Below are 23,367 nucleotides of genomic sequence, written 5' to 3'. Positions count from 1 at the left end.
GGTTGGAGGACGCGCAATATAGGCAAAGTCTCCGGTTGTCGAGACGTCAAGCTGGTCGTCGCAGTCTATGCCAAATCGACGCGGACAGTCTCCATCATCCCTAGTTCTTGTCAGCCAGGAGTCAACGCCGGTATTGAGCCAGTCATTCATCGCGTCTCTCTATCCATCGATCATCGACCTGTCCATCTGTATCTGTGGAACAGACAGCCTACCAGACTCAGGAGAAGCGGAGTTATGCGCAGCTCTACTATATTTCAATGGCGCGCAGCAGTCGAGCTGGCATAGCGCGGTTCGGCCATGCTCAGGTGGATAACACTTCGCGTTCTCTTCCCTTATCTGCGCGCATCCCGCAGGCCATGTATGGGTGCATCAGTCGCGAACGGTGGATCGAGGCAGAGGGAGCGCGGCAAGCGACTCTGCTTCGGGAGGCCGGCGAGGAAGCTGAGTTCGGGAATGCAGTTATGCATTACGCATGGGCAAAAGGGACGCTTTTCGAACTACGCGCCGTGGGAGACGTCCAGTGTAGCAGTCGTTCAAGCCCTCGTTAAGCCGCTGCTCAAACAGAAGGGCTTCGAAAGGTCCGACCACGTTATAGGTAGCGTCGAGGGTGGAGGCGACCTTTGAACCACGTTGGTGCACCGTGCACCAGCAATCCCGTCCAAAATCAAGAAAAAGGAACATCGCAGCAATTGGGCCCATGGTGCGTTTACCGGAACCCTACAAGGCACCTGTGCAGGTCTTCGTAGAAGCACAACCTTTGCTCGAGGATCCTACGTGTCGGTTCTCCGGATTCAACGCGCGGTCAGTTTCTGACGCAGGCCGATTCAATTCTTGTTCCATACTATTTATTCGCCTGCTCCAAGAGACTATCGTGCAAGCTCTCCAACCAGTCGGGAATAGGGAAGCCCTGCCAGAAGCAGTAGACTGGGGCTTACAGACGCGCACATCGCGGCGGACTACCGTAGTGACAACACCTCCTTACACTTCTAGCCAGACCATCATTGACATTAAATCTGGATACCAGCATTGGGACCAGCATATGCCCAATTGACGCGTAGGACTCGATATGGGTTGAGTCAAACTTGGCGCTGCCGAAGACTCTATTTCGCGAAGTCCGTCATATCCATTCTTTGGAGTTCTTTGTTGCGTCGAGTCAACGAATAGAAGGATTACACTTCATTGTAGCGCGCTGAGAATGAGGTTGATTCGTGTTGCAGCGCCATTGTCGCGCTCATTTTGGATGAAACTGCCTAGCCATACAAATAGTTCTGGTGTTTTGTTAAGAAATATCGAGCCTCTCAGAGGAGTAGCATTAAATCGTGTTGAGAGGCTCGTTTGGTATCCGTAAGCTCACAGGAACACGCAACGTCATGCCGAAGATGATCTCTGACAATATTTGGTCGATTTGAGTTGGCGACATGGGATGGGCCATGCTAGGCGCGGGCTTGGGATTTAACCCACGGAAATTTATCGCGCAACACATCACCACAAGTCCTGGAGCAGAACATCACAAGATCAAGTAACGCGATGAGGATCGTATACACTGAGATTCCTAGACGATACAGTTATCGTCTGGTGTCTTTCGCCCAAACTAACGCAACGTAGACACGCAGACTACATGCAGATTGCGACGCCAAATGCACTAAACCCCAAGGGCGAGGCTAGTAATCTTAACCAGGCCGCTGCAGCTCACAATCCCAGCGATCCCGCAAAGCTGGCCACCTTATCTTGGCGGCTGGTTCTCGACGTGACCCTTTAACTGCAAAACAGGCTAGGCTGATCATGCGCGTCTTTGTGGCCTCATCAACCCGTGGGGTTCTCACATCATTCCGGTCAGAGTCGTTCCAACCCACCTCGGTCGTTCCTGCAGGCTCCTACGACGACAAACGTCGCGTTGCGCGATCGCGACTGTGTTCTTTAACGCACCAGGCTCAGGGTTGTTTTTCTGCGCTCTGAAGTCCTTCCCGCGCAACGATGCCTCAGAGGAGTCCTTTCCACGGATGAAAGCGCATTGGCCCACACTTCACTCAACATCGACGCAGATGCACTCGCAACATAGCTAGCCGCTTCGCGTATCCGACGAATATTTCTTGGCTGATTGTACCATACAAACACCAAACTGCATATAGTGTTAGACATTACTAGCGACTAGTATCACATTAAGATGTCCGAGGTAAGTTGACATTCAGCCTCAATACTAGGCTTAAACAACCAACTGTCTAATCAGAGCTGACTAAATGCAGTCGCCTGCTGGTACGTCGCCGGATCGCGATGGCATATATCCAACAAATGGCCAGACGTACGACAAGTACCATTTCCAGGAAAAGAACGTTCACATGGATGACATCGAGTTGGACGATGAAGAAGAGGACGAGGACATAGATCAGCTCATCGAAGATCTGGAGTCGCAAGATGGCGAAAACGCCGACTACGAAGAGGAAGAAGCGCAGCAACCAGGCGGCGCACGCCTCATCCCAGAGGAACTTCTACAGACTGACACGCGCATTGGCTTGACGTCCGCAGAGGTACTCATACGGCGGAAGAAGTTTGGCGAGAACAAGATGAAAGGTACTTATACTTCGTTCTCACGATCAGCGCTTGCTCACCATGTGCAGAGGAGTCAACGAACAACTGGGTCAAATTTCTGATGTTCTTTGTCGGACCAATCCAATTTGTCATGGAAGCGGCTGCCATTCTCGCTGCAGGACTTCAGGACTGGGTCGACTTTGGTGTCATTTGCGGCTTGCTCCTTCTGAATGCGAGTGTAGGCTTCATCCAAGAGTACCAGGCTGGCTCCATCGTGGAGGAGTTGAAGAAGACGCTGGCCCTCAAGGCCACTGTATTACGCGACGGCACTTTGGTCGAGATCGAAGCATCTGATGTGGTGCCTGGCGACATCCTGCAAGTCGAAGAGGGCGTGATCGTTCCAGCTGATGGGCGCATTGTTACGGAGAATGCGTTCGTGCAGGTTGATCAGTCTTCGATCACTGGAGAATCATTGGCTGTCGACAAGCACCGGGGAGATACGTGCTACGCATCTTCTGCAGTCAAGCGCGGCGAGGCTTTCGTTGTGATCACAGCTACTGGCGATTCTACGTTCGTTGGACGTGCAGCATCGCTCGTTGCCAGCGCCTCCAGCGGGCCCGGTCACTTCACCCAGGTACTGCACGGCATTGGAACGATTTTGTTGGTTCTAGTCATCGTTTCATTGCTGGTTGTCTGGATAAGCTCTTTCTATCGATCCAACGACATCGTCACCATTCTCAGGTTCACACTCGCGATAACGATCGTTGGAGTGCCTGTTGGTCTTCCTGCTGTTGTAACAACGACCATGGCAGTTGGTGCAGCCTACCTAGCCAAGAAGCAAGCGATTGTGCAAAAGCTCTCCGCCATTGAATCGCTTGCTGGCGTCGAGATCCTATGCTCTGACAAAACTGGAACGCTGACAAAGAACAAGCTCTCCCTAGCTGAGCCATATACTGTTGAAGGTGTTGATCCCGAGGACCTAATGCTGACTGCTTGTTTGGCCGCGTCACGAAAGAAGAAGGGCATCGATGCTATCGACAAAGCCTTCCTGAAGTCTCTACGCCAATATCCGCGTGCCAAGTACGTGCTGAGCAAGTACAAAGCCATCCGCTTCCATCCTTTCGACCCAGTATCCAAGAAAGTACAGGCAGTTGTTGAGTCACCCCAAGGCGAACGCATAATATGTGTCAAGGGTGCTCCTCTCTTCGTGCTTCGAACTGTTGAGGAAGACGGTCCCGTCCCAGAGCACGTCGAAGCGGCCTACAAGAACAAGGTCGCGGAGTTCGCTACGCGCGGCTTTCGCTCACTTGGTGTCGCTCGCAAGCGCGAAGATGAGCGCTGGGAAATATTGGGGATCATGCCATGCTCAGATCCTCCGCGTCATGACACGTATCGCACGATCAACGAAGCGAAATCTCTAGGTCTTTCCATCAAAATGCTGACCGGCGATGCCGTTGGTATTGCGCGAGAGACGTCGCGCCAGCTTGGCCTAGGTAACGATTCAACCTCTCGACATTTGACCCTTGACTGACTCTAGAAATAGGCACAAACATCTTCGATGCTGAGAAACTCGGTCTGAGCGGTGGCGGCGAAATGCCTGGCTCGGAATTCTACGACTTCGTTGAAGGTGCAGATGGCTTTGCAGAAGTGTTCCCGCAGCACAAATACAACGTCGTGGAAATCCTGCAGCAGAGAGGATACCTTGTCGCGATGACTGGCGATGGCGTAAACGATGCGCCGTCGTTGAAGAAGGCAGATACTGGTATTGCCGTACAAGGCGCTTCCGATGCCGCTTGCTCTGCTGCTGATATTGTGTTCCTTGCTCCTGGTCTCTCTGCGATCATCGACGCGCTGAAGACCTCGCGCCAAATCTTTCATCGCATGTATGCTTACGTCGTTTACCGCATCGCTTTGTCTCTACACCTCGAGATATTCCTGGGTCTCTGGATTGCTATTCTCAACGAAAGTTTGAACCTACAACTAGTAGTGTTCATCGCAATCTTCGCCGATATTGGTAAGCATCGCTTTACGTGTTCTTCTTGCATGGGCTAATTGAAATGTAGCGACACTAGCTATCGCATACGATAATGCGCCGTACAGTCGCACTCCTGTGAAATGGAACCTACCAAAACTCTGGGGAATGTCAATTCTGCTTGGCGTCATCCTCGCTGTAGGCACCTGGATCACAATGACAACAATGCTGCCTTACCTCACAGGCGAGCAGCAGGGCGTCGAAGGCGGTATCGTCCAGAATCATGGCCAGCGTGATCCAATTCTATTCCTCGAGATCACACTGACTGAGAACTGGCTCATTTTCATCACCCGCGCCAACGGCCCATTCTGGTCATCCATACCTTCATGGCAGTTAGCTGGCGCGATCCTGGTTGTAGACATCTTGGCCACATGCTTTACCATCTTTGGATGGTTTGTGGGAGGAAGAACGAACATTGTTGCCGTGGTTCGTGTCTGGGCCTTTTCTTTCGGCATTTTCTGCATCATGGCGGGAGTGTATTATATTTTACAGGGTAGTCAAGGCTTTGACAATCTCATGCATGGGAAGCTTCTCAAGAGGAAGCAGAAGCAGAGGAACCTCGAGGATTTCGGTAAGCACAATGGATGTCTGCATTCAAAAGCAGACAACTGCTAACGCTACTTAGTGGTTTCGCTGCAACGTGTGTCGACACAGCACGAGAAGACGACGTACCATGAGAAGACGAAATAGTATCTCGGTCTCAACGGTGAATTGCAACCACGTCAGCGGTCTAGCGTCACGCTGTGATGAGGACGGGTTGATCTTCTTGGTAAGGACGTGGGGGCTAGTAGAGGGCGTTTGGTTGTGCGGATGGCAAGTTCGATATTCAATCATATTCATAGTGTATTTTCTGATACTTAGTTGTATTCATACTTGGTTAAGAACGGAACCAGACAGATAGCGTTGTGGAACTTCCCACAACCACAGTAGAGACGACGATGCTCACAGCATCTCGCGATGCATTCTACCAATATAGTTGCAATGCATTTCGTTACTTCTCTAAAGCTACATACCATCTCCTTTGGTGTTTGCATTAGACTAGCCCGCGGTAGCTTGAGCGACCAGTTCAGACGGCGCATCTGACATGCAGGAACAGAATCCTGGAAGCGAGCAGCTCGGCGCATGTTAAACGACTTGGTTTTCAATGGACGACCGTCCTGATAAATCAGCAATCAAACTCTGAGCTTCGAGATGGCTTGATGAAATGCTTACCATCGAATTTCGGGGGAAGGCGCTCGCGGTGACGTCGCTTGCCAGCATCACCCCACCTTCGGCATTGAGACACGCGCGGCGTCCTGGTAATCACGTAACCTAGTAGGACTTGACCACCATCACACTCCTGTTCAGTTGATGCTCAATTACGTTCGAAGCATAAGTTGTCGCGCTCGATACCAGCTCAATTTCAATCAAATTTCGTCTTACCACATTAGAACACCTTTCCTACCGCCAGCACAGGCATTCGCAACAATGGCCAACCTCAACATCACCATCCCCAAGTTGAAGCTCAACGATGGTACTTCCATGCCAATGCTAGGCTACGGTACTGGTACTGCCTGGTTCAAGACTGGGGAAGAGAGCAAGATCGACCAGGCCATCATCGATTCTGTCAAAATTGCGACCAAGCTGGGATACACGCATCTCGATGGTGCCGAGGGTATGCAAATCGTCGCACTGTATACATCGGTTCTGAGAAATCAGCTGATCGTTGGCAGTCTACAAGACCGAGACTGAGTTGGGCACCGCGATCAAGGAGAGTGGCATTCCACGTGAGAAGCTGTATGTTACGACTAAAGTCAACAACGACAACATCAAGAATATTGCGGGAGCTATCAAGACGAGTCTGGAGAAGCTGCAATTGGATCACGTTGATCTGTAAGGTCTTCAAATCTGCACCAGCGATCTATATCCTAACGAGTATAGGTATCTCATCCACCAGCCCTGGTTTGCAGGCTCAGACGAAGATCTCCAGAAAGCATGGGCCGACATGGAAGCCGTTCAAGCCTCCGGTCTCGCAAAGTCCATTGGCGTCTCCAACTACCTCCCCAATCACCTCGCTGCTACCCTCAAGACAGCCAAAGTCAAGCCAGTGTGCAACCAGATTGAACTGCACCCCTACCTGCAAAGGCCAGAGCTCCTCGATTTCCACAAGCAGAACAACATTGCCACGGTCGCCTATGCGCCTCTCACCCCTGCTACAAAGGCAAAGCCTGGTCCTCTGGACGACTACGTGGAGGCACTAACGAAGAAGTATGCTGTGAGCGAGAACGAGATTTACCTAAGGTGGTGCATGGATCAGGATATTGTGCCCATTACGACGAGTGGAAAGGAGCAGAGGTTGAGCGATTACTTGAGGGCGAACACGTTCAAGCTGACGCCTAAAGAGATCAAGGACATGAATGAGATTGGGCAGAAGAAGCATTTCCGCGGATTCTGGGGACACATCTTCAAGGACGATGATCGTTCCTAGTGAGCCTAGGTAGCAGCTGCATGAAGCAGCATATTGCGTTACGTCTGATCCGGCAGGCCAAGAGTATAGAACTCTGCATATTTCGAAACTGCAAATACACTGGCTTGTTTGATGTTCTTTAAAAATTACCTCTGATGTTCCGGCGTGGGTGAATACAACTACTAGGGCTGGGGTTGGGGCGAGCCTTGTTAGCGCCAAGACAGTCTCTCAATCTTTCGGCGCGAGCTCAGCAACTTCAACCTACACTCGACTTGTCGCGCATCACCCTTTGCACCCACCCACATCGCGCGATTATACACACGGACCGGGCCGCGCATATCACCAAACATCACAAGTTTCAGTGTCGCGCCGCCCAATCACCGCCGCCATGTCAGGCGCAGTCGCAAAGGGCAAGAAGCAGGTGAACAAGAACGCCTATCGCCGGGCGAAGAAGAAGCAACAGCGTTCTGTAGGCAAACCACACGCATCGCATTGCGCATCGCAATACATCGTACTGACAGCCATACAGGAGACACCGTCGGAGGCCGCTGACTCTGCGCGTGAGAGCGAATCTCCCGCACCCGAAAGCGACAGCAATAACGAAGCACAGGCGGTCAAGCCCGCGAACCTTCTCACCGTTGACGATATCGCGAACCAGTACGACCTCGACGACCCCGTGTTTGAGGAATATAAGAGCGTCTTCGAGAAGTTCAGGGAGCCGACCGAGGAGGAAGCGGCGACCAAGGACGAAGAGAAGCCAGAAATTTATCTTTCCGACGACGACATTCCCGACGAGGACGAAGACGATGGCAAGCCCAAGCTCTCCAAGAAGCAGCGGAAGCAGATGAATAAGCTGTCGGTCGCGCAACTGAAGTCACTGGTCCCCCGGCCTGAGTTGGTCGAGTGGACGGATGTGTCATCTTCAAATCCACAGCTGCTCATCTCCATCAAGGGAGCGAAGAACGTCATACCAGTCCCGACCCACTGGTCGCTCAAGCGCGAGTACCTCTCATCGAAACGCGGTATCGAGAAGCCCCCGTTCGCTCTACCCAAGTTTATCCAGGAGACTGGCATTGCAGAGATGCGCGATGCAGTTTTGGAAAAGCAAGCAGACATGACGATGAGGCAAAAGCAGCGAGAGCGCGTCCAAGGAAAGCTCGGCAAGCTCGACATCGATTACGCAAAACTATACGATGCTTTCTTCAGGCGACAGACGAAGCCAGAGTTGACGCGGTACGGCGAGGTCTACTACGAGGGCAAGGAGTTCGAGACCAATCTCGTCAATCTCAAGCCCGGCGAGCTGAGCGAGGAGCTCCGCGAGGCTCTCGGAATGATGCCAGGCCATCCACCCCCTTGGCTCATCAACATGCAGCGCTTCGGCCCTCCTCCATCCTACCCGAACATGCGCGTCCCTGGTGTAAACGCTCCGATCCCTCCTGGTTCCTCCTGGGGCTTCCAGCCCGGCCAATGGGGTAAGCCCCCGATCGATGACGCTGGCAAGCCACAATTCGGAGGCGATCTGTATGGAACAGCCATATTGGAAGAGCAACAACAGCCTACTCATGTCGGCGAGCCCGTAGAGCGTGGCATCTGGGGTGCACTACGAGCCGAGGGCGAGAGTGAAGACGAGGAGAGCGACGAAGAAGAGGAGGAAGATGAAGATGACGAGGAGGGAGGCGACGAAGACGCTAGCGGCATCCAGACATCGATGACAACAGCATCTGCCATGCCATCAGAGATTGGAGGAGCAGAGAGCATCGGTGGAGAGTTCCAGCTCCGGAAGCAGCGGAAGGGAATCGAGACGGAAGAGCCGGGTGTACCACGCAGTGCTGGCACAGTGCTTCCTGAGAAGAACATCTCGGCAACTGGTTTCTTTGGCGGCGAGCACGCTTATGACCTGGATGCGGCTAGGCGCGACGCACTTGGACACGCTCAAAGGAAGCGCAAGGCTGGAGACATCGACGTGTCGGTTGATGTCGACCAGTTGGCAGATAGCGACAAGCTTGATAAGGACGCACTGAAGAAAGAGTATGAGTCAAGGCAAAGAGCCGAAGCGCAAGGCCAATGGCAGAGTATTGATCAAGATGACTTGGCGGACATGATCAACCAGGAGAGCAGGAAGCGCGCGAAGCGGGAGGACGAGCGTAAGACCAGGCGCTAGGTCTGTTTGATCAAGAGTCCGCAAAGGACATGTGTTTTGTACAAAAGATTACGGATTGCATTTTTCAAGAGCTCTGTGAGCGAACAGGCGTCACGGATGTCGATGGTCAGTAGGGCTTCGGCATATTCAGCATTGGGATACGGCGTTACATGCGGCAGCCAAGGTTGACCACAGTTGAACATAATCAAGATGAAGAATTCCTCACTTTCAAGGACAAGAATGACGGAAGAACTGCATGCTGACCTATGGAGGGAGTGGCACGCCTCGCGACGACGAAAGGCTTGACGGATGCGACATGCAGGACAAGGGATGTGAAAGACAATAGCTGAAAGCGTGAGTCAAGGGGTGGTGCCGTCAGACTGGGACGACAGACGCGCAAAGACGAAGTCTGTGCCGAGGAACAGAGAAGGGCCTCCAGTTGGAGGCACCGAAAAGACGTAGCCATGTTGCGGTTGCAGAAGGAAGACGCAGATGCTGTCTAAAGTGCTACCTATGGAACCCTGGATCTACCGCGCACACGCACACGGTACCTTCTCTCGGCTGCCCGATTGCACATCCGGCGACCAAGTTGAATGTGAATCAAACGGTTGGCTGTTTGCATGATGTGACTGACCAGCGGCCAAAGCTCGCACGCCTCGCCTGCACGTGACCTACGAACGCGTCCAGTTGCTGGAGGCTTGGCTCTGAACTTCTCTTTTTGCGACCCAACACACGACCAGCAACCACCGCCCAGCAAGCGCAGTTGTTAGCTATCAACCCGGACTAATCGCCACGGCCACATCACTTAGTATTGTTTACCTGCGATAGGCACAGCACATCATCTTCGTTGCAGGAATGGACAGGGATCGTGAGCGAGAGCGAGATCGAGGAGACCGAAGGTTTGTCGACTCCAAACCAAGTGTCGCCTAGGCTCCGATGCGCAAACATGTTACCAGGCACACGACATCTAATATAGGCGCACCTGCTAATACCGGCATAGAGACGACAGGTACTCCAATACATACCGTCCTCGTTCTCCTGGCCCTCGCCCACGCTCTCCACGCGGAGACAGCTACCGAGCCCGTTCACCTCCTCCCCGCCGTGCTTCGCCTCCTCCCCGTCGCGCTTCACCCATTCGTCGCGGTATAGCTTCGGCAGATACATATGTTCCTGGTGGCCGTTCATCGCGTCCGCGCAGTCGCTCGCCAGGTTTCCGGAGACGGTCCCGCAGCCCACGTCGCGACGACAACTGGAGGGCACGACCTCGATCACCCCCGCGCCGAGCATTCTCACCGCGACGAGACGAGCCCAGACGGGATGACTACAGGGCAAGGTCGCCGCCGCCGCGACGGGACCGTGATCAGTACGACTCTTATACCCGCTCCCCGCGACCACGCGACAGGTCTCCACCACCAAGAGAGCGCGATGTATCCCCAGCTAGGAGCCGGGGCATACGCTCGCCCGTTCGTCCGAGCCGGTACGAAGAGCCGCGCTCCCGGGTGAACAGGTATACTTTCAGTCTACCCTCGCGACATGCCATTTGCTAACCTCACATGAAGCCCTCCCCGCAGATACTCCCCGGCCCGCGACACTCGTGACACGCGCGATTACCGACGCCGCTCACCCTCTCCAAGACGCGAGCGCCCGGACCCTTACACTGCAGATACATGGAGAAGTCGCAGGTCTCCTTCGCCAGCGCGGCCAGCATATGCTTCGAACGATGCGTCGGGTAGGGACTCCGCAGCAACATCCCGCCGCTCTTCCCCACCACCCATCCATCCTAGCCGGGCTGCCCTTGTAGAAGACCGACCAGTCAGAGAGCCCGCCTCAGCACCACGATCGCCGTTCCGTGAGCGCCTCCCCGATAGAGGACGGGACTACAGTCGCGAGCGGGAGCGGTCGCCTCCACGTCGTCGGGACAGTCCTCCGACGGGGCCGCGCGGAGATAGAGACTTTGCGCCTCCTACTGGGCCATCGTCATCTTCGTACCGCAATGGCGATAGCAATTTCGCCAGAGCTCCACCAACGGGGCCTTCCAGCCGGAGCTATCCCTCCCCTGCGATATCCCCTCCAGTTGGACCTTCAAGCTTGACACCACAAGCTCCCTCCTTTCCCCGGGGCAATAACCCTGTCCTAGCAGCGCCGACACGACCGCGTGGTGGTGGCCGCGGTGGCTTCGGAGGCTATGAAGGACGAGGAGACTTTTCTGGCCCATCCTCACGACGAGGATCTTGGGGCGCAGGACCACGAGGAGGAGGCTACTACGGCGGTGCGCCATCCGGTCCGCGTGGTTCCAGCAGTGGACCTAGTGGTGCAGCACCTTTTGCTCCCTCGTTCCGCGGATCCAACAACTCTACTGCTACGACGTATCCCCGTACGATGCGCTTCCGAGACCATCTCTCCGACCTCCCCAAGGAAATTCCTGGTGGTCAGAGAGCGCCAGAGCTGTACGACAAGAGCAAGATTCTGAAGCTTGAGGCCGAGGCGCAGAAGTTGAGAGAGATGATCGATAAGAAGGAAGATGCGAAGAGGCAGAAACTCAGGGAGTGGGACAGTCTTGAACGCGAGGCAGATACGGCTCAGCTGAGGGTTGACCTTGCAGAGGGTTCACTACGAAGCATAAACGGCGAGGCGGATGTGAGCGATGCTTTCTAGTAACGGCGTTCGCTGGGTGACGATCTTGCAGACTACGACTGGTGATTTACGGCTGGTGGCTTCTTGGCACGAGGTTCATTGGAAACTTGCAATGGTAAGCCTGATTTGACTCGCATCTTGATCTCGGAAGATGGCTTTCTGGTGGCATAGCGGGCGTTGAATGGCATAGCATTGGTAGCAACCAAATCCTGATGACTAAATGCTTGAACTTTATCTGCAGATAACTTGTGCTTTACCTGTGATGATTCAAAGCGGACTTCCAAGGCACTGCTATGCCAACAACGGAACCTGACTTGAGACCTTCAAGATGCTTGTGTAAATTGCAGGCGCTTTCTCTTCTTCGCTTGCGCGAGTCTAAATGTCTAGATTGTTGGTCACTCACCCAGACGGATGCTGGGACTACTGCGGATTACCGATTGGCTTGTATTAATTCTCAGTTCTGACTCGCCGAACGCCAAATGTTTGCTGCAGCTGGTCGAACTAACTTACCCACCCGCCGCCTCAACTTCCGCCGACTGCTCTACTGTCGCACAAAAAATGGTGGGCAAGAAGGTATGGAGTCTCCCGTGATTGTCGCGATCAATGACTAATCTGCGTATAGGAAGTCGCGAAGCCTGAAGCTGCCCCGCGCGGGGCCGCGAAGGCGAATGCTGCGACTGCTGCTCCCGCAGTAAAGGAAGTTGACGATGCTATGGACGTAGACGCTGTAGGCGCAAAGCCTCAGACGACAGCAGGCGACGACGCGACTGACCTCAACCCCAACGCTTCTACATCAGCAGAGGCGACGCGCAAACGACGGGCGCCGCTTACCCATGCCAAAGACGAGTTCGCCGCCCTCCTCGAGCCCTTCTACTACGGAAAGAGTCTGACAGATCCGATCAACACCGCGCGCGATAAGTGGAATCTGCTACCGGCCTTCTTGAAGACCAAGGGACTGGTCAAGCAGCATGTCGACTCATACAACCACTTCGTCGATGTGGAACTCAAGAAAATTCTCAAGGCCAACCGTTTCGTCCGCAGCGATACCGACCCCAAGTTCCTCCTCGAGTACACAGACATCCGTGTTCTTTCTCCGAATCGACAGGAAGAAGATGACCTCGACCACCACCGCAGTACCATCACACCCAACGAGTGCCGATTGCGTGACATGACATATGCTGCGCCGATAGTAGTAGACATCATATACACCCGCGGGAATTCCAAGGTCAAGCGCACAGGCATCAAGATTGGACGTATGCCTATTATGTTGAAAAGCAACAAGTGCGTGCTTGCAGGAAAGAATGATCGCGAAATGGCAGTCATGGACGAGTGTCCGCTAGACCCAGGAGGCTACTTCATCACCCGAGGGCAAGAGAAGGTCATTCTTGTTCAGGAGCAGCTGAACAAGAACCGTGTCATTGTTGAAAGTGCCAAGGGCATCATGCAAGCCAGTGTTACAAGTTCCACACACGAGAGGCGAACCAAGACGTACGTGATTCAAAAGAAGGGCCTCATGTACCTCCGCCACAACACGCTCTCCGAAGAGATCCCGATCGTGTTCGTAATGAAGGCACTGGGTGTACACTCCGACAAGGAGATCATACTCTTGATCGCTGGCGAGGACACTGCGTATCAAGACAACTTCGCTGCCAACTTTGAGGCGTGCGCAAAAGAACAGATACATACCCAAGAGCGAGCACTTGAGTATATTGGCCATCGCGTACGACTGGTGAAGAAGCCGCTTGGTACCTCGCGCAGTCGGAACTATCACTTAGAGGCTATCGAGTGTTTGTCCAACGTCGTCCTTCCTCACGTCCCAGTTGAAGGCACAAACTACCGACCGAAGGCACTATACGTCGCTCTCATGGCACGTCGAGTTCTGATGGCCATGCAAGACCCGAAGCTTGTGGACGATCGCGATTATGTTGGAAACAAGCGTCTTGAGTTGTCTGGACAGATGCTGTCACTCTTGTTCGAAGATCACTTCAAGCGCTTCAACCACGACTTCAAGTTGAGCATCGATAAAGTACTGAAGAAACCCGTCCGAGCGCAAGAATTTGATGCCTTCTCGCATTTCAGCGTGCACAAGAACCACATCACCATGGGTGTCGAGCGCGCCATTGCGACTGGAAACTGGAGTTTAAAGCGTTTCAAGATGGAGAGAGCCGGTGTTACTCACGTCTTGAGCAGACTGAGTTACATTGCTGCACTGGGCATGATGACGAGAATCAGTTCGCAGTTCGAAAAGACGCGTAAGGTTTCTGGTCCCCGTGCGCTACAACCCTCGCAGTTTGGCATGCTGTGTACCTCCGATACTCCGGAAGGAGAAGCTTGTGGTTTGGTCAAGAACTTGGCGCTCATGACGCATATCACAACCGAAGACGACGATGACCCAGTGCGCAAGATAGTGTTTATGCTGGGTGCCGAAGATATTTGTTTCCAAACCGGAGAGGAGATTCACGCAGATGGTGTGTATAGTGTGTGTCTCAACGGTACACCTATTGCAGTCACCGACACACCCAAAAGATTCCTCAACAGCTTCCGGAAACTTAGGAGAATGGGACGCATTTCTGAGTTCACTAGCATTCACATAGATCACGATCACTGCGAAGTTCACATCGCCACGGACGAAGGACGAATTTGCCGGCCGATGATCATTGTCGAAAACCAACGGTCAAAGGTTACCTCGCGGTACCTAAAGGCGCTTCGCAAGGGCACCATGGAGTTCGAGGACTTCTTAACAAGAGGTCTGGTGGAATATCTCGATACCAACGAAGAGAATGACACGAACATTGCTTTGAAGGAGAGCGAAATCAACCAATACACTACACATCTCGAAATCGAGCCCTTCACCATCCTGGGCGCCGTTGCTGGTCTCATCCCGTATCCCCATCACAACCAATCGCCTCGTAACACTTACCAATGCGCTATGGGTAAGCAAGCTATCGGCGCGATTGCCTACAACCAGTTCAAGAGGATAGACACACTGCTCTACCTCATGGTCTACCCACAGCAGCCCATGGTCAAGACCCGCACCATCGAGCTCACCAAATATGACAAGCTGCCTGCCGGTCAAAACGCAACTGTCGCTGTCATGTCCTACTCTGGATACGATATTGAGGACGCGCTCATTCTGAACAAGGCCTCCTGCGATCGTGGCTTTGGTCGCTGCCAGGTTTTAAAGAAGCACGTCACGCCACTGAAGACGTATGCCAACGGTACCTCCGACCGTATTAACGCCGGCGCTCTCGACGTGGATAACACCAGCCACCAAGCTATTGGGCAAGACGGTATCGCGCAAGTCGGAGCCCGCATAGAAGCCGGCGACGCCTACCTCCTGAAGTCCATTCCCCAAGACACTGCCGGGCCCGCAACAAACGTCTACAAAGACAAGCCTGACAAGTATAAGATGCCCGACTGCAGCTACATCGACAAAGCCTGCATCACTGAGAACGAAGCCGGAACGACGTTGATCAAGCTCCTCATGCGCCAAACGCGACGTCCCGAACTCGGCGACAAATTCTCCTCCCGCCACGGTCAAAAAGGAACAACAGGACTCATCGTCCAACAGGAAGATATGCCCTTCAACGACCAAGGCATCTGCCCCGACATCATCATGAACCCCCACGGATTCCCCTCGCGTATGACAGTCGGCAAGATGATGGAGCTCCTCTCCGGCAAAGCCGGTGTCCTAAACGGCACGCTAGAATACGGCACCGCATTCGGAGGCTCTACCGTCGAAGACATGTCGCAAATCCTCGTCGAAAAAGGCTTCTCATACACAGGAAAAGACTACCTAACCAGCGGCATCACGGGAGAAGCCCACCAATTCTACACCTTCTTCGGCCCCATCTACTACCAGAAACTCAAGCACATGGTGCAGGACAAGATGCATTCGCGTGCGAGGGGCCCGCGCGCCATTCTCACACGGCAGCCTACGGAGGGTAGGGCGAGGGACGGTGGACTGCGTCTCGGTGAGATGGAACGTGATTGTTTGATTGCGTATGGTGCGAGTCAGCTGCTGCTTGAGCGGTTGATGATTAGTTCCGATGCGCATAATGTCGATGTTTGTGAGAAGTGTAAGTTCCCCCTCTTTTCTCTTCATTTCTTGTTTGAGGATCTTACTAATGATGATGATGATAGGTGGTCAAATGGGTTACAGCGGCTACTGTAAACTTTGCGAGAGCGAGAAGGCGGTTCGCAAGATTACAATGCCGTATGCTGCTAAGCTTCTCATTCAGGAGCTGGGTAGTATGAATGTCAAGGTGACGATTGGGTTGGAAGATGAATTTCCGAGGGATGCTTAGGGGAAGAGTAAAAGTGGGTGCATGATTGGCGCTGATTTTGGGTGGTACTGGCTTTGGGTGCATAGCGTGGCGTTCGTCATGATGATGTTATTTACAATGTACACAATTATGGAAATGTTTCATTGCTTGGTATGGTATTCGTCAGGCTATCGCGCCCCGTTTCAGTCATAATTTGCTCACAGCTCGTAGCTGGCAAAATAAAGATGTGTACCGTCTACTTCCCATATGTTGCCGTGTCGTCATCAGCCATGTTCACGGCCCATCCTTATTCTTTGACTTCCTCCACCAACCTCTCATCCTCTGTGCCGTCTCCGGAGTAAGCGACCCTCGCGGATATGCGCCGAGGGCCATCATCATGGACAAGATGTTCATTGGTTCCAGATCTCGAGCCACTTGTAACCACAACTCCAGAGGCATCCGATCAAGACCTTGCGGTAGGAATGGCGTTCTATAGCGTGCACTCACGCTCCCCATACGTACTATGTTTATGTAGGTGTCCTCAGTAAGCTCTGGGGCGATTCTATGCCGCTGCAGAGTAGGATAGATGGCTAGAGCAAGGTTCATGATATTACCGACACCCGCATACCTGATTATCATGAGGAGCAGTTCGGCCGGAAGGAGATTGAACAGGTCGTCGCAAGTCTCATCGCCGGAGAATGGCTTGCGCGGTGGGGGCGGCGGTGGAGGCGGAGGCGGAGGAAGCGCTGTAGACATTGTTGCTGATCAATCGGTATGCGGTTTACTGGGTGACTCGGCAGCGACGGACAGTAGCCAGCGGTAGATGTAGCCGGAGAGAAACCAGGCTCCTACAGCGACTGCGGTGATGTATATCGCGATTGGGCCAAGTGATTGCGGGAAGACGTTCAATATAAAGGGATCGAGTACTATGGTTGTTAGATGACGTACGGTGTCTAGATAAGATTAGACGTACTGATGTCCGCATCAACTGGAGGCGGGTAGTCCATCAATGTGCGATTGGTCGAGTAGTAGGACGCTGCAGCCTGGAGGCGCAAGAATAGTACCGACTCTGGGGCTGCAGACGGCGCTCCCTTGGTGGTTCGGTCGTCGTCCACTGGGTCACGTCGAGTTACTGAGCTATACTGTGATAACGAGGCTATCAATTCGGGTGTATCAAACACGTGGGTGGTTGAGTAGGTGTCGAGCCAGAAGTCGGTGGGTTGCTGGACAAGTCAGTACAAACAATCAGGTGAGATGATGCACGCGACATGCAACGGGAAGGAGCAGTAGACTCACGGTCGCCGGCCAGCAGATGCGCACCTCGTACCTCCTCCCGTCTTGCAGGCCGCGAAGCAGGTACCAGGACTCGAGACCGCGGGGCACCGACTCGGTGGGAAACTGGACAGGGACACGGATCGGGAGGATGGTGGAGGAGGGCGACAGGTAGTGCAGGCCGAGGTCATCTAGCCCGGGGCGGACATTGGAGAGAGTCACAGGGCTGGGACCAAGGAATATCGTCTTCTCGACGTTGGCATTCACCGTCCAGGCCTGTGTGACGATGCAGAGCAGCCCGGCGGAGAGGCGCATCTTTGGCAGACAGCACGTGAAGATGGGGAAAGTTGGGAGGGGAACAATTCATTGTCTCTCTCACGTCGGCCAGAGCAGCGCCATGGGCAAGGAAAGGAACGATAGGCAAGCAATTCGTCCGATGAGGTCGTGTTTCTCGCGCAACAGCCAGGCAGCTGCATTGGACGTGTAGCTTAGCGCCGTGGTCCGTGATAGGCGGACCCTTTTGGCCTAAAAGTTCGATTCCACAACACAACAGCACTTCTCCCCCACTGCTCCACTCCCACCGACAGCAGCTCTCACCCTCGCCGCCCAGGTTCCCCCGAGACTCCATTTCGATACCCCAATTACTACCCGCAAACAACGCCACCATGAGAGAAGTCATCAGTCTGAACGGTATGTCGTCCCTTGCGCCATGCGCGCCCTGACCGCCTGCAGCGGGACATCCCTGGCTATTTGTTGATGCTGACTTTGTACGCGTCTAGTCGGCCAGGCCGGTTGCCAGATCGCAAACTCTTGCTGGGAGGTGAGTTGCACACGACGGCACGCTCTGCTTCTGCTGCATCCCATTCCACGGCAGAAGAAGGGGCTGCGGGTACCTCACCGCCAGTGCGCGATATACTGACTCGGCTTCACAGCTCTACTGCCTCGAGCACGGCATCCAACCCGACGGTTTCCTCACCGAGGAGCGCAAGGCTCTGAACGACGACCACGGCTTCAGCACCTTCTTCTCTGAGACTGGTAGGCAGCTTTCGCCCCGGAGCGCCATCTCAGACGGCTAACACCGCGCAGGTCAGGGCAAGTATGTCCCCCGTACCATCTACGCCGATCTTGAGCCCAACGTCGTCGATGAGGTCCGCACCGGCCCTTACCGCTCCCTCTTCCACCCCGAGCAGATGATCACAGGCAAGGAGGATGCCTCGAACAACTACGCCCGTGGTCACTACACCGTCGGAAAGGAGCTCATCGACCAGGTCCTTGACAAGGTCCGCCGCGTCGCCGACAACTGCTCCGGTCTGCAAGGTTTCCTCGTCTTCCACTCCTTCGGTGGAGGAACTGGATCTGGTTTCGGCGCCCTGCTCATGGAGCGCCTGTCCGTCGACTACGGCAAGAAGTGCAAGCTCGAGTTCTGTGTCTACCCAGCGCCCCAGGTCGCCACATCGGTCGTCGAGCCATACAACTCCATCCTGACCACCCACACCACACTCGAGCACTCCGACTGCTCCTTCATGGTCGACAACGAGGCCATCTACGACATCTGCCGTAGGAACCTCGGTATCGAGCGCCCCAACTACGAGAACCTCAACCGTCTCATTGCCCAGGGTAAGCTGCCAGAGCCTGCTTAGAAATCCACTCTGCTAACCCGACTCAGTTGTCTCGTCCATTACCGCCTCCCTCCGATTCGACGGTTCCCTCAACGTCGACCTGAACGAGTTCCAGACCAACTTGGTCCCCTACCCTCGTATTCACTTCCCTCTCGTCGCCTATGCTCCCGTCATCTCCGCCGCCAAGGCCGCACACGAGGCCAACTCGGTCATGGAGATCACCAACGCCTGCTTCGAGCCCAACAACCAGATGGTCAAGTGCGATCCTCGCAACGGAAAGTACATGGCCACCTGCCTGTTGTACCGTGGTGATGTCGTCCCCAAGGACACCCACGCTGCCATTGCCCAGGTCAAGACTAAGCGCACCGTCCAGTTCGTCGACTGGTGCCCTACCGGTTTCAAGGTCGGTATCTGCTACCAGCCCCCCCAGATGGTCCCCAACGGTGATCTTGCCGCTGTCAACCGCGCTGTCTGCATGCTGTCCAACACCACGGCCATTAGCGAGGCCTGGTCTGCTCTCTCGCACAAGTTCGACCTCATGTACAGCAAGCGCGCCTTCGTCCACTGGTACGTTGGTGAGGGTATGGAGGAGGGTGAATTCTCCGAGGCTCGCGAAGATCTCGCAGCTCTTGAGCGTGACTACGAGGTATGTTGTTTGCGTCCTTTCTTGATCAGGGTGTTGGCTAACAGTGTGTTTAGGAGGTCGCAGCGGACAGCTTGGGTGACGAAGAGGGCGTTGAGGCAGAGTACTAGACGGCTTGTTACCGTACTGTGTAGCGTGTTCAAGAGCAGTATGGCTCTACATTGTTGATTGGAACGTGTCTTGTTCGAAGCCTCGCTTTTGAAGAGAGACAAGTACCAGATTGATAATGGCGGGCTACGGCGTTTACAAGGAGAGCTGCTAGCGTACCTTCTTCTCCATACATGAAGCGATTTGGGATCAATTGTCCTCTTTCTATGTTACTACTACCTTTAGTAATGCCAATAAATTGTCGTATGGCACTTTACATGATTTCTCGTTTTCCAACTAATCTAACATTTAATCAGACATTACATGAGGATATATTGATCAGCGAACCTTCGCTATGCTACCCAAACTTGCTTTCGTTCAGTATGAGACCTTTGTAGTCCTCAAATTCCGAGTTCATGTTCGTATCCATCGCTTTTCATAGGTACTTCGTCCTCCACGCTTCATCAAAATCACACAATCTCATCCCCAAACTACCCCGAATACCTCCCGCCTTCACTTCACATTGTCATCGCTGCATCCAAGCAACAGTTGCACAATGTCTCCCATTTAACCCCATTACCTAGAAGTCGTCCTCCTCCTCATCCCTAGCGAGCGCCTTCTTCTCGGCCAACTCCCTAATCTTCTCTCCAAGCACCTCCCTCCCATACCTACTCGCCACCTTACCCGCCAGATCCAGCATCTTGCCATTCGCATCCCTCATCAAGCTGACAATCTCCAGCGCCTTCATGCCATGGTCCTCGCCCGCCAGACACTCCAACCCAAGTAACTGAAGCAGCGCACGATCAATCGCCACTTCGAGCGTACTCAGCGCCGATTTCTGCGACGCCGTCGGACGCGTATGCAGCAGGGTGGAAGAAAGCTGCGAATGCAGTGTTGAAGCAAGGATGAACGCTTGCTCATGATCTTGTTGTTTCTCCTCGTTCGTCTGAGGGGCATTGACATATTCATCCTCGTCTTCCATGTCGCTTTCCTCGCCTCCTCTTCTGTTCTTCTTGCTCTTGGCTTTGTCGATCACACTCGTAAGCGGGATTTCGAAGCCAAATTCGGAGAGGTGCGGGACGGGTGCTGAGGGGTATTGTTCTCGCCCTTTAATGATCATGCAGTGGAACTTTGCGCCTCCTATGCCCTCGGAGGATGTGGGTGATGAGGCGACGCCGACGGGCCAGTAGGATTCTTCTTTTCCGCCGCCGGCGCGGCGCGAGAGGAGCTTTGTGTCGAGCATGGGGACCCAGCGTGCTTGGCCGGTGGTTCTCCAGCCGAGGAGGGTAAGCAGGACGCCTGAGGAGTCGTAGATGTAGGGATCGCCTTCTGCAGAGAAGAAGACGGAGGTCAGGGTTGTGCCTGGGGGTAGGGCGAGGATGTCGGAGTCTTGGTAGACGATGTCGTGTTTGATGTTCTCGATCGTGTAGAGGAGTTGGGTGCTGAGGTCATTTTGGATGGGACCGTTGCCAATCGTGAGAATGTAATCGCGCCACGCTGCACAGGTGACTGCCGGAGAGCTCTTTTGCCTGTAGACGCGTACCGGAAGGCCGAAGAGTGAGTATATGCGCACGTAGTTTGTTGATGTAGTTACGCAGACATATGAATTCGATAATGCAATCGCAGTGACGGATTCTCCAGTCGGCAGATTAGTCCGCCATTCGGTTCTTGTCGTCCATGTCTCATGCGGTCGGTAGTAAATCATTGCTGGGTTACCGTCACCGGTGCTGTTGGGTTGACAGGCGAACAGTGTACCGTTCTCATTGAGGCAAGACTTGTCGTATAGGAAGACGTCGGTAAAGTGGAAATTGCGGAACGTATGTTCATCGTAGAATTTGACGCTTACTGTGTGATGCTTGCCCTCTTGTTCCACAGTCTCGACATAGCCAGTCAAGGAACAGCAGAGTAGCCGGCGATTTCCGCGCCAGGGTGTGCTGCCTGGTTGAAAAGGCTCATGAACTTGGGGACGGAAGAGGGCGGAGCTGTATGCGCGACGTTTCGAGGCAGGTTCTACGCCGCTTGTGAGGTGTCCGTTTGGACGTTTCTTTGCAGCCGTGATGGCAGGAGCATATCCAGCGCCATCATCGTCGATGACAAAATCTTCCATCTCTTCATCTCCATCCACTTGCGCTTCATCGTCCTGGAACTCTGGGCCTAGGATATCCTCTAGGGAGTCTGGAGTTCCACTCCTTTGTCTCGGTCGTCCAGGAAGAGTCTGTACGTTGCCATTCGTGAGCTTCGCTGGTTGTGGGACGCCAGCTCGGCCTTCCGAGGGGTCGTGAAAGAAAGGAGCGGAGACGGTAGGTCTTTGTAGTAGGGGAAGATGTTCATCGGGAACTAGGTCGGTATGGATGAAGAGCTCGCCTTCATTGTTGGTATAAGAGAGAATATTCTCTGTCGGATGCCATGCCATTGCCAATATAGTAGCCTTGACATCGTCAAGTTTCTTGAGCTGCTTCTGCGTCTTGGTATCCCAAAGGCACAGGCTCAGATCGCTCGAAGTAGTCGCCAACAAGGCACCGTTAGGGGACCATGCCGCAGCGGTGATGTCGGCTGTATGACCCGTCTTGAAAACCCGTTGCCTCTCCCAGTCACTAGTCGACATGACCTGTATCTGGCGCATGGCGGTGGGCGTAGCAAAAGCTCGTCCATCTGGGTGCCAGAGGACTTTCGAAGTGGTCTCCGCATCTGATTCTAGGCTCTTGATCATGCCCTCCACTCTGTTGACCATCTCAGGCTCTCCACCTTCCAGGCTGTACATGTAGATGTGACCGTCGGTGCAGGATACGGCAAGTTGGGTTCCAGTCTTGTCGAAGGAAACGTGTTTTACGGCTCGAGGCTGTTCGCGCAGGCTTTTCATGCTCTTATCTTTGACGTTTACGAGGTTTACGACGAGTTCACTGCGTCCGTTAGTGACCAGATCGGACGAATAGAGTCACATACGCACTCGCTAGCAACGGCAATCCAGTTCCCATCCGGGCTAAGAGCTACATCCCGTACTGGAAGCGTAGTCCTGACCAGAATCTCCTCGAACTTGCCCTTTTCGAGCGAGAACCTGCTCACTGTGCCGTCCTCTGAGCCGGTAATGAAGTAGCCATTCTGCATGGGAATCAGTATGCTGCCCCAGCCCTGATCATGTCATATTGCATACCCCGGCGACGACTGCAGTGTTGTTCTCCTGGCACTCATCTATCGTGACTGGCTCGTCATCAGAGCCCGTAGTGAAGACGCGGCAGTAGTTGTCGACTCCGGCTGTGACGAGTTTCTTTCCGTTGGGTGTGTATGCGAGATAGGTTGCGCCAGGGGCATCTAGAGCTTCAATTAGGATAGCAGTTCTTAGTCATGATCTCGGTTTACTTACGGGCCTGTCGAGCGCGGAGGCGCTGTGTGGTCGCCATTGTGATGTAGTGTGATGGTTGCTACTCGGAAGTGCACCGCGTTCCGGTCGACGCGACCGCGTAAAGTGGGTGAGGTTAGCGCGCTTTGAAGACGCCCCCGCCGCCCTCCAGTAGCATTCCTTCATCAGCAACATTCACCATCGTGGACTGTCATCCGCTTGCGATAACGTGGCTGACTGTACCTCGCTCGTCACATCTCACTCCGAATCCGACCCTAAACTCTGCTCGCTTCCGCACTGGAATAGCATCTCGTAGCCCCACAATGCACTACCAGCGACCGGACGATACTGGGTCATCATAGCCCA

General features: G+C 53.9%; 10 protein-coding genes across 10 annotated transcripts; 7 read left to right on the top strand and 3 right to left on the bottom strand.

Moving 5' to 3' along the window:
• Window positions 1-297: 297 nt before the first annotated feature.
• On the top strand, window positions 298-624 carry BKA58DRAFT_402697 (uncharacterized protein; the record flags this gene model as incomplete). The annotated part of the gene is made up of 1 exon (XM_046171742.1): window positions 298-624. The coding sequence occupies one exon, from the start codon at window positions 298-300 to the stop codon at window positions 622-624; it is 327 nt and encodes a 108-aa protein (XP_046024212.1).
• Window positions 625-2,060: 1,436 nt separating this feature from the next.
• BKA58DRAFT_192178 (plasma membrane ATPase) lies at window positions 2,061-5,332 on the top strand. The gene is made up of 6 exons (XM_046165631.1): window positions 2,061-2,173; window positions 2,244-2,568; window positions 2,616-4,019; window positions 4,070-4,540; window positions 4,590-5,129; window positions 5,184-5,332. Exons 1-6 carry the CDS (start codon window positions 2,165-2,167, stop codon window positions 5,246-5,248), a joined length of 2,814 nt encoding a protein of 937 aa, XP_046024211.1. The 5' UTR covers window positions 2,061-2,164; the 3' UTR covers window positions 5,249-5,332.
• A 313-nt stretch (window positions 5,333-5,645) lies between these two features.
• BKA58DRAFT_386647 (aldo-keto reductase family 1 member C13) lies at window positions 5,646-7,150 on the top strand. Its single transcript, XM_046170491.1, has 3 exons — window positions 5,646-6,212; window positions 6,271-6,430; window positions 6,479-7,150. Exons 1-3 carry the CDS (start codon window positions 5,909-5,911, stop codon window positions 7,023-7,025), a joined length of 1,011 nt encoding a protein of 336 aa, XP_046024210.1. The 5' UTR covers window positions 5,646-5,908; the 3' UTR covers window positions 7,026-7,150.
• Window positions 7,151-7,209: 59 nt separating this feature from the next.
• Window positions 7,210-9,257, top strand: BKA58DRAFT_192181 (uncharacterized protein). The gene is made up of 2 exons (XM_046165632.1): window positions 7,210-7,473; window positions 7,534-9,257. The coding sequence occupies exons 1-2, from the start codon at window positions 7,393-7,395 to the stop codon at window positions 9,163-9,165; spliced, it is 1,713 nt and encodes a 570-aa protein (XP_046024209.1). The 5' UTR covers window positions 7,210-7,392; the 3' UTR covers window positions 9,166-9,257.
• Window positions 9,258-10,308: 1,051 nt separating this feature from the next.
• Window positions 10,309-11,799, top strand: BKA58DRAFT_440761 (uncharacterized protein; the record flags this gene model as incomplete). The annotated part of the gene is made up of 2 exons (XM_046173773.1): window positions 10,309-10,643; window positions 10,704-11,799. The coding sequence occupies 2 exons, from the start codon at window positions 10,309-10,311 to the stop codon at window positions 11,797-11,799; spliced, it is 1,431 nt and encodes a 476-aa protein (XP_046024208.1).
• A 491-nt stretch (window positions 11,800-12,290) lies between these two features.
• BKA58DRAFT_192062 (uncharacterized protein) lies at window positions 12,291-16,211 on the top strand. Its single transcript, XM_046165628.1, has 3 exons — window positions 12,291-12,351; window positions 12,401-15,857; window positions 15,922-16,211. The coding sequence occupies exons 1-3, from the start codon at window positions 12,337-12,339 to the stop codon at window positions 16,083-16,085; spliced, it is 3,636 nt and encodes a 1,211-aa protein (XP_046024207.1). The 5' UTR covers window positions 12,291-12,336; the 3' UTR covers window positions 16,086-16,211.
• BKA58DRAFT_192140 (uncharacterized protein) lies at window positions 16,146-16,926 on the bottom strand. Its single transcript, XM_046165630.1, has one exon. The coding sequence runs from the start codon at window positions 16,797-16,799 to the stop codon at window positions 16,338-16,340; it is 462 nt and encodes a 153-aa protein (XP_046024206.1). The 5' UTR covers window positions 16,800-16,926; the 3' UTR covers window positions 16,146-16,337.
• Window positions 16,381-17,850, bottom strand: BKA58DRAFT_192101 (uncharacterized protein). The gene is made up of 3 exons (XM_046165629.1): window positions 17,340-17,850; window positions 17,017-17,266; window positions 16,381-16,969 (listed from the first exon to the last, which is right to left on the bottom strand). Exons 1-3 carry the CDS (start codon window positions 17,628-17,630, stop codon window positions 16,809-16,811), a joined length of 702 nt encoding a protein of 233 aa, XP_046024205.1. The 5' UTR covers window positions 17,631-17,850; the 3' UTR covers window positions 16,381-16,808.
• A 32-nt stretch (window positions 17,851-17,882) lies between these two features.
• Window positions 17,883-19,944, top strand: BKA58DRAFT_386637 (Tubulin/FtsZ, GTPase domain-containing protein). Its single transcript, XM_046170490.1, has 6 exons — window positions 17,883-18,005; window positions 18,095-18,135; window positions 18,248-18,350; window positions 18,402-18,932; window positions 18,982-19,580; window positions 19,634-19,944. The coding sequence occupies exons 1-6, from the start codon at window positions 17,981-17,983 to the stop codon at window positions 19,685-19,687; spliced, it is 1,353 nt and encodes a 450-aa protein (XP_046024204.1). The 5' UTR covers window positions 17,883-17,980; the 3' UTR covers window positions 19,688-19,944.
• On the bottom strand, window positions 19,945-23,186 carry BKA58DRAFT_340442 (WD40-repeat-containing domain protein). Its single transcript, XM_046168327.1, has 4 exons — window positions 23,026-23,186; window positions 22,816-22,973; window positions 22,612-22,763; window positions 19,945-22,564 (listed from the first exon to the last, which is right to left on the bottom strand). The coding sequence occupies exons 1-4, from the start codon at window positions 23,060-23,062 to the stop codon at window positions 20,245-20,247; spliced, it is 2,667 nt and encodes an 888-aa protein (XP_046024203.1). The 5' UTR covers window positions 23,063-23,186; the 3' UTR covers window positions 19,945-20,244.
• Between the last annotated feature and the right edge of the window lie 181 nt (window positions 23,187-23,367).

Source organism: Alternaria rosae, assembly GCF_020736505.1.
Source record: "Alternaria rosae strain MPI-PUGE-AT-0040 chromosome Unknown BKA58scaffold_6, whole genome shotgun sequence".
Taxonomy (NCBI): Eukaryota; Fungi; Ascomycota; class Dothideomycetes; order Pleosporales; family Pleosporaceae; genus Alternaria; species Alternaria rosae.
This window is presented reverse-complemented; position numbering and strand designations above follow the sequence as displayed.